Genomic DNA, 12,101 nt, shown 5'->3' on the forward strand with positions numbered 1-12,101 from the left:
GCAAGAAAAGTAGATCAAAAGGATATAAACTATTAAATATCCGATATGGTAAAGTAAACAGACGGTGTGCACAGTGCAACAGGAGATTAAAAGAAACTGTTTCCGCATAAAAATTGAACCCTATAAGTATAGGCAAATTAGGCATAGCCTATAACCCTATAAGTTATATGCCTATATTTATAACAGATTGTATAAGCAGAGATTTGATGTTGTATTTTATTTGACGGATGACACAAGTCTACATTTCTTTGAACTTGAAGTAGCGCGCACCGGGTCAGTCAATTAACAATAACATTAACAATGGACAAAATACTAATATCTCTTCTAACAGCTTCAAGCTTATCTCACTATCTCAGGGGAGATAACTGTGAAGTTTGACGATACTTCTCAAATGAGGGGGTTTTTGAGAACGCCGACACAGATGAAATCTTGGACTTTGCATAAGTAAATTCCTTCACCTGCGACTTGCGAGCAGTTTCATGTTACTTTCTGGTACTAATTGCATCGTCAATTTAAAAAAATTGAAATTGAAATTTTTGATTTTAAATAAATATATTATATATACATGATTTAGCGGCCAGATCAATTAGTCTAAGTATAACAGTATAGTTTATACTCGATAAAAGTGACTCGATTGTAACATTAAGTAAAATTGATGAGTACAACTACAAGTAAATTGATAAAAGAGACTTTGAGGAATACAAGTTGAAATAACTTGATAGAAGTGACTTTGAGGAATACAAGTTGAAATAACTCGATAGAAGTGACTTTGAGTTTGATGAGTAAAAGTTACTCGATAAATGTGACTTAAATTGTGTTATTAAGTGACGTTGAGGAAATCAAGTAACTTGATTAAAGTGACTTGATTGTGGTACCAGGTGAATTTAAATATTGCAAGTTATTTGATAAGAATGATTTGATTGTGATATCAAGTGACATCGATGAGTAAAAGTTACTTGATAAAATAACTTTATTGTGATATTAAGTAACTTTGAGGATTGCACTCTTCATATAAGAGGAGCGAGTTTTTTGGCCGAGGGCGAGGATTCGTCAAAATAACCGAGGCCAAGGACTCGATCGACCCCTGTATGCAATCGGACTCTTGACACTAGAACTTGGACCGGACTCCGGAGGCCTTCCTTTAAATTATTACGTTCTGTATTTATTTCTTTCCTTTGGCTTTTAGACGCGCATGTCTCGTGCACAAAGTGTCGACTGACTCTATCCCTGAGTCAGTGTGTCAGTGTGGAGGGGGTACACAGCTGCTTGGAGTTGGACTTTGGAGCCGACCTAAGTCAGTAAGTCAGTAATAAAAGCCGAAAAATGAGACTGTGTGAAGATCATAAAAATGTTTCATTTCTCCAGATTGATCTATCCATCAACATTCAACAGTTGGTTCAACAGATGAAACAGATAGCCAAAGAGGACACAAAAAAAATCATATCAGAAATGGTAAAATTGTGAGGACAAGATATTAGACTTAGAAAGAGTGATATGTAATAAGATTTAAGTTATAGTTGATCGATAGTTGGAGTACACCAACTCACAAATATTTCACCATTCGCCAATTAAATCACGCCACGACAAAATAGCGAGTCAAAAATATCATATTGTAAAAAGGCATACTCTCCATGCATGAACGATGAGGGCAGCTAAAAACAAAACATCGTCATTTTGTGACGATGTTTCTTGACCCTATTTTAAGAACCATACCTCGGTTAGAATACGATGTTCTTCCAGGAATTATTGGTTGGCTATTGTTCAGCAAATTAGAACTCAACTTTAACAATGCTTAGTTTAATTTTACTAAGTTACTGAAATGTGACGAAATTCACTTTTCCTGCCCAATAAAATTGGCATGGGTTTCTACATTTCTTGTATAAAATCCATTCCAACTATAATAAGGACTGTTGATATGAAAGAAAATCTATCTAAATTTTAAAATGACGTATGTGACGAAATTTACATTTCTTGCCCCTATTTTGAAGAACTATACCTATTTATGAAAAATAACCATTCGTTGAAATATCGTCCCAGAGTCTTAAACAGAACTGAATTTTAGTGAACTGGAAGTGGAGCCGCTATTTAATGACAGCTGTGCTCATCATAATATTTGGTCTCAACATTCCTTGTATAATATTGAACGGTCCCCTGTGGTGTTAGATCATTAATCTCCTAATGTTATACTTATAGACTCATACTCATAGTTATAGACTAACTTTTCCCGATCACCACAACATAGGATGAAGTGGTTGATTTTGTCCTTAGTAATAGTACTTGCTGCTGGAGGCGAATAACTACAAGCGTGAAGCGTGCTAAATCACTCTATATACATATATATGAGCAATGAAACTTGAAAGTGAACTATTATCAATTTATTTGTTATGGCATTTTTCAGAAAGTTCCTCGCCGGCAAACGTGGTTCCAACCAGCTTGAAGGTTTCCACTTAGGATTTAAGGATTTAAATGCAAAGTAAACAGGCATGAGCCATCCGTACAAGATTATTTAAGGGCTATGCGAGACTAACAAGTCACTACTAGTACTGATTACGATCTAGATTCCAGATCGCTTGGCCGGCCCCATGGAATGAGCCACTACCAGTATAAATAAGGCTCTGAGTCTATTATATATATCTCTATCTGATCGGAAGCTCACAAAACAGGATTGCAAGATTAATTGGGCGCAATTGTCGTATGAGATCAAGCAGTTTTTAATTAGTTTTGATTCGTCATCTTTCCATGGTACTTGGTAGCTTGATCTTGGTTGGGCGCAACTGCCTAAATAAGATCAGGATTATATTAATTTTGTTATAAATGCAAACTGTTTAATTGTAATCAGGTCTTCCGATCTCCCCCGATTTTATAAAAGATGCATTGTGCGTCCCTTTCCTGAAATCTCCTATACTTCTGTCATAGAGAAAATCACCAGAATCTGCAAAGTTCACCTAACCATGTGCTTTCGCGCCGCTGTGGGCGCGCTTGTTTCACAAGCGCCACTGCAAGCGCAAGGGCTCTAGATAGAGCAATCTGCAAAGCACTGAGCACTACCGCAGTGACGAAAAGAGGCAGTAGCGGTGCAAAGGCTGCCAGGAGAGACAGTTCACGCCACACACAAATTGCATTCGTTTGTAATTTTGTTGTCTCTTATCAGCTCGCCTAATTTAACGGAGAGATTACTGTGTGTGCTTGTAGCGTATAAGCCATGGCTACTGTTAACGACAAGGAGTTGGAGGATCTGCTCTGGAAATGTTCTGCTTGGATACCTAAAGCGATGGAACAAGTCGGGTGCACTGCTCCAGTTGACGTGACGTCAGCAGTGTGTAAACGTGCGATAAAGGACACTTTGGCATATTATTATTACTGTTTTCTGAATCGTTCCACTTTGTGCGGTTTCAGGCGGAAAAAATGAAACAGCTGAAGGCTGAGCTGAGCTCCATCAAGAGCCAGTTAATCGAGAATCAGACATGGGTAATCAGCTTACAGGAGCAGATTATCGACAACAAGGACAAGCAGCTCGACGCAGTAAAGACTGTGGTCAAGTCTTCAGTGGAGAGCAACTTGAAAGAACAGTTCAAGTCATACAGTGAAGCTGCTGCAGAGAAAGTTACGGTCTGCCAGACTGATAGTTTGGCAGATCCGGCTACTCTGAAGAAATTGGTCAAGTCCGTCGTCCAGGAGGAGGATCGGAGCAGAAACGTTGTATTATTTGGACTGCCAGAACAGAAGGACGAGAATGTTGAAGAGCGGTAACAGTAGGTATTCCAGGAGATAGGACTAATCGTAAAACCTTGTATCACTATCACGTTGCGACCCCCACGGTCGTTTCACTATGGTCCTGACGATACGGGGGGAGCCGCGCACTTCGTGCGCGGCGGGTCATACAACGTATGACAAGTAAAACATACTCTGCAGGCTACCAGAGTAGGAAAGATTAGTAAAGAGAACCCAGGAAACCTTACTGGTAGGGGCCTAACTTCGAAAATAAAAGAGATAGAAACATCTAGTTTTCAACAAAATGTTCGCCTTGTAAAAATAACGTTACCTCCCCAGGAGGAAAATTAGGGACCTGGGACATTATAGATTTTGAATTATCGCGAAAAGTCTTATTTGGGGCCTTATAAAAGTGCACAGCTTTAATGTTTAACTTTGCGGATTCTTGTTCTCTGATTGGCTGAATCGCATTACGTGGTGAAATTGCATTCTTGGAATAATTGAAGCGTGCAAATGCAATGAACTAACGAGCGTGCGCGGAGTTCAACAAGCTGTGAAGACGCGATCATCTGTAGCATGTAGTAATTTCGCCAGCCAGTAAGGTCTGCTGGGTATGAGAGAGCCGAGAAGCTGCAAAAGAAGAAAGCACACGGTGGCGAGTTATGCTTTGTCAAAGTGGAAGCTTTTGAAAATGAAAGCGAAAGTCTTTAAGCTGCGCGTTGGTTTTCAGTTTTATGGCCCTTCTTTCCAATTAAATTGGTAATTAGCGTGCATGTGTTTTTTCCGAGGCTGCAATTGATTATAATTAAACGATCACGTGATTGATCATTGTTAATGGTTTCGCCTACTTCGAAGAAATTTAGACGAGTAACATCCGTCAATCACGTGAATGCTGGTCACCATCACGCGCGCACTAATTTCCAATGAGTATATATTTGCACTTTTTTCATTGCGATGGAGGTCGTAATTCATTTTATAATGTTTATAAATATAATTGATGGTTTACTGATCAAATCAGAGCCCTTTCGCGCGCCACTGCGTCTTACCTGAGGACCCCAGGCTTTAATGTTGTTAATAGAGAATAGAGATTAGGCGGAATGACAGGCTGAGCGCGGCCCAGTAAGATATTACATATTCAATATTAATAATATTAACTAGCCGTGTTGATGGTTTTAGATTTTGTAAGTTGTAAGTATTTAAATGTGAAGCGTTTACTCCTCCCCCTCAGCAAAACAGTTAGATTGTATGTTGTATTGATACATGTTTCTTATCCCAATTATTATTGGCCAAAATAATCGCGATTTTTTGTCCTTAGTAAGGACAAAAGAAAATCGCGATTATTTTGGCCAAAAATCGCGGCGCCGCGACAAGCCAATAATTATGAATCGACGGAAATTTGCCTTGCGTCACAGAGAAGGTATGTGTTTTTCGATCTAGGAAAAGATTCAGAGCTCATACGAAATACAAATCACAAAATATGATCGGAGGTACGTGTTCAGTTTTGCTGAATTACCTACCTTACTCGGGATTATTACGACGGGTTTATTAACGACCGGTTAAAATATGGTTCGGGAAAAATATGGCGAAATTGCTCAAAACCCACCACATTTTCCCGGTCGCCATTTTACCGGTGTCCAACCTTTCAATTTTAGATTCAAAAATTTTGTCTGAGATGTAAATTTCCTTATTAGAGATAAGCAGGTTCAAAAATTTTCGCATTGCTAAAACTTGTGAAACAAGTCGAATTATCAATAATTGTTGAAAGTAGACTCTAGCAAATTCGTTGTTTTGAATTAGCATTACATGTTTACGTGTATCAAATAACCATTATGACTCAATTTGTAGAAAATCTTTGAAAGAATGCATCGTTCACATTGTTTAGAATTATGAATAAATGACTGATGAAACTGATTCATGTTATTGACCGTTTTAATTAATTCGAGTTTTAATTTAACTGTTACTTTTACTTTGAGTCCTATTTCATTATGTAGAGATAGTCACTACCTAAGAAATTAAAAATTGGCCTATTTAAATCAACTTTGACGATAAGGATATATGACAAGAATTGGGCAAAAAGGTAAATTTTTTGCAATTTTAGCCAAATGAAGTCGAAAAACCTACAACAAGTGTCCCAATAGTATTCTTTAGTGAATATAAGACAACCATTAAAATATGAGCACCCATACCCCTTGGGAACCCTAAAAGCTGAGTCGGCGGGTTTATTAACGACTGGTGAAAATATGGTTCGGGAAAAATATGGCGAAATTACCCTAAACCCGCCACTTTATCCCGGTCATAATAATCCCGAGTAAGGTACGTCTTTTAATAAAATAACTTTGGTGCCTACCACGTTATAATTTTATGAAAGCAATAATGTTTTATAGTGCACGACTTAAGACTTTAATAGGAAAGTAGAAAATAAAAGTTAATTAAGATCATGCAATCCGTCCGATTGTCTTTTCTTCTTTCTTCCTCTGAGTTGGGACGGAATTGATACAATTATGATATTCTTAAACAAAGAACTTAAACTTAAAGAGAACTGAATGTTAGTGAACTGGAAGTGGAGCAGCTATGTAATAGGACAGCTATGTATAAGGACAGCTGTACTCATCATATTTGGTCTCAACCTTCCTCCTTGTCTGCTTACTTGTATAAAGCTACTCAAGATATATCTGCAGTCTCGAAGTTTAAGTGTAGTTAAACTGTGCTTCAGTCTGTTACTTATACTATGATCTGTGATAAATTTAAATTAAAATAAAATTTGTAAATGTTCAAGTTAAAGAAAGCTGTTCTAAATAATAGTCCCAAAGTAGTTTGCTTGCATCAAGATACCTTATAAGTTATTATAAGTTATAACTATCTTGCATCAAGATATAACTTATAGTATGGTAGGTAACCGTAAACTGTGCTACACTTCAGTCTGTTACTATGATCTGTGATAAATTTAGATTCAATTTAAATTTGTAACTGTTCAAGTAAAAGATAATTTGAACCAAACGTTCCCGTGATAATGTGAACCCTGCTTGATTCAGTATCAAGGGGTTCACATCATCGCAAGGAAGACTGTGTACTGTTATTATGCAGTAATATGATCTGGTAACCATCATGTCATAAAGTATAAAAGTATTGTTTTCGGAGCAAAACTGACCAACTGACCAACTAGGAAAGGGAGTGTAGAATAATTATTCATTTTCATTTATCATATTATTCCGATCCCGCGCCTAGTGAGTAACTATTAGTGAAAGTATTTAGATTTCATCAATCGCCTATTCTACTTTTGGTCCCTACGCTTATTCTGCGGGATATTTTGTTAATAGTCATATTGCTGACGCGAATTACGTCTTGTCTTTTATTAAAATAATTTCGGTGCCTACCACGTATTGTGATTGTATGAGATCAATACTTTTTATAGTGCACGATTTAAAACTTTAAAGAAGTTGACTAAGATCGTGCAATAAACCGTTTATTATGAACGCCGCCGAGGTTTACGATTTATAAACTCGGCCCAATTTTACTACGTACCTTACGAGACATATTTATGTTTGACATAATTCCGGTGACTTAAATGATTTGGAAACGAGTTAGCCCCAACTTAACTTATAATCCTCCCGAGGGTATAGGACTATAGGAGACCGACAGTGTTTGTTATCTTCCACTAATCCCGAAATTTCACCGCCGTAGCGGTAGTGACAGAGCTTGCTTATTTTCAATGGAACATGTCCAAAATTATTTTTAAGGCAATTCATGATCGAATAATAGTGTTCATTAATTGTTTAATGAATCAGGGTGGCCCAAAAATTAAAAAAAATTTCAGGTATTATAGATATGGGTCAAATTTAAATTTCCTGAAAGCCACGCTTAATTATACTTATAGTGGGCGTGGCGTGACACACCCTCTTTTTCACTATTGTCTTTATAAAATGAGAACGTCTTAAGTTAAAAGCTCAAAATTGATTACACACATTTTGCTTAATAATGTGAAACCTTTCCCAAAGTTTCAAGTTCATTGTTCAAAATTTGGCTGAGTTATGGCCATTTTAAAATCCATCGGCTACGCGATCTTTGCACTCAGTCAGTGATATCGTCACTTAATCTCATCAAGAGTAAGGCGCTAGCGTGTATTAATGAGGTTCATTAGGCGTTACCAAACATACTGAGGAGATGACGACCTGATCTTTTATTTGTACAAGTACAAGTACAAGTACAAGTACAAGTACAAGTACAAGTACAAGTACAAGTACAAGTACAAGTACAAGTACAAGTACAAGTACAAGTACAAGCACAAGCACAAGTACAAGTACAAGTACAAGTACAAGTACAAGTACAAGTACAAGTACAAGTACAAGTACAAGTACAAGTACAAGTACAAGTACAAGTACAAGTACAAGTACAAGTACAAGTACAAGTACAAGTACAAGTACAAGTACAAGTACAAGTACAAGTACAAGTACAAGTACAAGTACAAGTACAAGTACAAGTACAAGTACAAGTACAAGTACAAGTACAAGTACAATTACTGGAGCGATTTCAAGAGTAGTGGTCCACAGGGGTCCGAAAAAGCCGTACAGGCACTTGGGTCTTTTATATCCTTGTCACTAATCTCAATTGGATTCGGTTTACACAAAATATAAACATTTAGACGTACACATTGACACGATATTTATTAGAAAGCAAAAAGTATAAAATAATACGTGCGTGCGCGGTTTGTAGCGCGATGCGTTAATGTGCCGCGCACTCAATGAGGCTTCTCACAGCTTCTCGCTAGAACGGCAAAATGTGCTACCATGTGTCTTGCCGAGCTGCGATGAATTGACCTCTTCAATTAAGTGCGCGGCCTGAGCCGCGCCGCATAAGAACGGATGCGTGTAGGGGCTGGAGTACGCTTGTCTATAGACTAATGAAATGTTGCATTGTAAATATTTAGAATTGACGATATATTAATTGACGATGTCAATTCAGCTCGGCGCGGCACAGTAGCGCATTTCGCCGATCTAGAGAGTCGCTGTGAGAAGCCTCATTGAGTGCGCGGCGCGGCACAGTAACGCATCGCGCTACAAACGATATATTATGATCTAATAATAAATTTTACAAAGCTGGCTTTGGATTTAGGTAAGATTATAATTTATTAAAAAACCACGGATAGTTTTAAATTTATTTCTATTTGTCGTATAATCATAAACTTGATTCACGATGTCAATCCTTCGCATCTCGCCGATTTGCCGATCCTTCGCATCTCGCCGATCTGCATAAGTGGTTTACTCTAACCAGAGCCCTCTCGCTTTGCAGTAGCGCGCGACCGCCGTAGCGCGCGACATCCTACTTGTGAAACAAGCGCGTCTCGCAGTACGCGTAGGCACATGGCTATGTGAAATAAGTGGTTGCGAGAAGCATTATAATGGATGCGTGGCGCGGCCCAGTAGTGCATCGCGCTACAATTCATAAACAAGTTAATCCTGTTTTCAAGAATGCACGGATTTGGCGGCCAGTTATTGACTTCTACATTAAATTGAATTTTAAACAGAAATGAAAATATATTAAAATTTAAAACTTTCAAAACGGAGGCTTATAAATATTATTATATCATTATTGTAAAATAAAGGATACAATTTTAAATTTGTTTCACTAAAAAAATTTGTTTCACTATCTGCATTATATTCAATTGAGTTACTATTATACAGTAGTAAGAGGGGCGAGAAAGAACTTTGTCAAAATAGACAGTTTAGATTTGAACCTGGAGCCGCAAGGCCAAGGGTGATTTTCAAAATATTGAGTTCTTGAAGGGTTATTTTTATAAGGGGTCATTGTGACATTATGTGTATACTGTTTGAAACAATTTATTAAGTTACTGTACAGTTAACAGTAGAGTCCACTGAGCACCAACTTGTAGTGATCGATTGTCCCTTAAGAAAACATTTAATATTTACATCAGAAATATTTCATAACGCATTGGGCATAAACTACACATAGCCATGTGTATACGCGTACTGCGTGACGCGCTTGTTTCACAAGTAGAATATATATATATATATCTATCCTTTGCTGCCTTCGGCGGTCGCACGCTACTGCAAGCGAGAGGGCTCTGGTTAGAGCAAGGCATAAACAGCTGAGCACCAACTTATTCATTGTAGTGTTAAGTGTAGTGATCAATCAACTCTCTTTAAGATTACAATTTATATTACAGTTTATAAAAAATTTAACATTAAATACATTTTGCTTTCACAAATAATAGTCTTAAAAGTTACGACAAAGGTATTTGTCTCACTTAACTCAACAACTTTCCATAAAACAAATACGCATATCTATATACATTTTACCATATAATCATCAAAGAACATTCTATTCCTCTAAGTTTATTTCTAGTTACCTAAATCGGGTTTCAAGCTCCTATTCAATTGAAGATTAAAAGAATGTGAAATAAAACTTATTGATTTATTGAATTACAATTTTAAAGTAAAATATAAAGCATTGGATATCAATAATGCGAATGTGGAGAAGGCCACCTTCACCACTACACGGCTGTATTTCTCACATCTTGAGGCATGTCCAAAGTAAACGCAGTTATTTGCCGTTAAATTGTCATCCCAAAAACTGTGTCATAGAGGGGACTACTGTAATACCAAATTTAAATTGCTTCATTCATAATTTTAAAACATCAAATTTAACACAGTACTTGTCTTTGATTTGTTTATGTAACAACATAAATTTTAACTTGACATACGTTGCATGCCACTTTTCTCGCGCGAAGCGCGCGCCGCCGAAGATATTGGGATACGAAACATGTATCAAATTTTATCAAACTTTAACATATTATATGCTCCATTAAGCTTATATCAAATAAAAGAATAATAAAAACTATATATTTCAGAACACTAAAGTTAAGGGGGCTTAGAATGCCCTCAAAAGTCGTTTTTAATAAATGGCCATGTTAGTAACATTATCTATCAGCTGTTTTTGGTGGGCATCGAAAAATATTGTTTCTAGCTGAAGTTGTTGCTGGTTTAAGGGGGCCGGGGGGGGGGGGGGGGGGGGGGGGGTCTTCATCAAAATTCTCTCGAAATTGATTTTATAGTTGTTTCTGATAGAGGGGAGTGATATCTATCAGCTGCTTTTGGTCCCATGGAAAAATATTGTTCCTAGCCAAAATTATCGCCAGTCAAAGGTCAGCGCTTATGTGTAATTGTATTGCGCGAGCGATTTTCAATCGCACGCCCTGAAAATCGAGTCTAAAAGTCTATCTTCTCCTACATTTTTCGAGCAATCACCCTGAAACTTTCAGGATATGTTCTAGGGATCATTTAGAAGATATCTGTCGAGCCGAATTTTGAGATAGGCCTTAGAAGATTTTTTATTCAATTTTGAAAATCTTGGACCTCATTTTTTGACGATTTTTCCAGGTCCAAGATTTTCTAAATTGAATAAAAAATCTTCTAAGGCCTATCTCAAAATTCGGCTCGAAAGATGTCTTCTAAATGATCCTAGAACATATCCTAAAAGTTTCAGGGTGATTGCTAAAAAATGTAGGAGAGGATAGATTTTTAGACTCGATTTTCAGAACGCGCGATTGAAAATCGCTCGCGCAATACAATTACCCATAAGCGCTGACCTTTGACCAGTGATAATTTCGGCTAGGAACAATATTTTTCCATGGGACCAAAAGCAGCTGATAGATATCACTCCCCTCTATCAGAAACAACTATAAAATCAATTTCGAGAGAATTTTGATGAAGACCCCCCCGCCCCTTAAGGTCAGTGTTTAAATGTGTAATTATATGCATAAGAAAATTATGATCCCATGTATATAAACTCTTTTACAGTATTCAAGCAACCACCCTGAACTTATTAGGATATTATATGCTCTATATATTATAGATCATATCCTAAAATTTTCAGGGCGGTCGCAGTTGCTTATTATATATTCATATGTTTAGGGATCATTTAGAAGAGATCTGTCATATAAAATTTTAAGATCAGCCAAAAGCTGCTTTTGGTCGATGGGACCAAAAGCAGAGCTGGTAGATATCACTCCCTTCAGCTCTATTAGAAACGACAAACATTTTGAGAAAACTCAGTTCACAAAATTAATCGTAATTAACTAATACATCAGTGTAAAGTTAAATGTATAAAACTATCATGTCAACATCAACTTAAACATTGGATTAATTCAGTAGCATTGCATATGACCTAATTATACACTGTAATCGAAAATTGCAACAAAGTAAAGGATAAAGGATAAAATTTTAAATTTGTTTCACTAAAATTTGTTTCAATAAAATTTGTTTCACTAGTATTGGATATTATTTTCTAAAACCATAGCTTCTAAAACCACCACTGAAAAGTGTTTTATATTTAAATTTATCTTCATGAAGATTTTTATGGAGAGCTGTGACAAG

The 12,101-nt window shown here is 36.9% G+C and overlaps 1 protein-coding gene across 1 annotated transcript; it reads left to right on the forward strand.

Annotated features, from left to right (window-relative positions):
- The first annotated feature begins 3,202 nt into the window (after positions 1-3,202).
- Positions 3,203-10,584, forward strand: LOC134815474 (secreted 45 kDa protein-like). Its single transcript, XM_063824009.1, has 4 exons — positions 3,203-3,298; positions 3,397-3,746; positions 7,902-8,068; positions 10,577-10,584. The coding sequence occupies exons 1-4, from the start codon at positions 3,203-3,205 to the stop codon at positions 10,582-10,584; spliced, it is 621 nt and encodes a 206-aa protein (XP_063680079.1).
- Positions 10,585-12,101: the final 1,517 nt, after the last annotated feature.

The sequence above is a fragment of the Bolinopsis microptera genome, chromosome 5 (assembly GCF_026151205.1).
Source record: "Bolinopsis microptera isolate Bmic1 chromosome 5, MBARI_Bmic_1.0, whole genome shotgun sequence".
NCBI classification, from domain to species: Eukaryota; Metazoa; Ctenophora; class Tentaculata; order Lobata; family Bolinopsidae; genus Bolinopsis; species Bolinopsis microptera.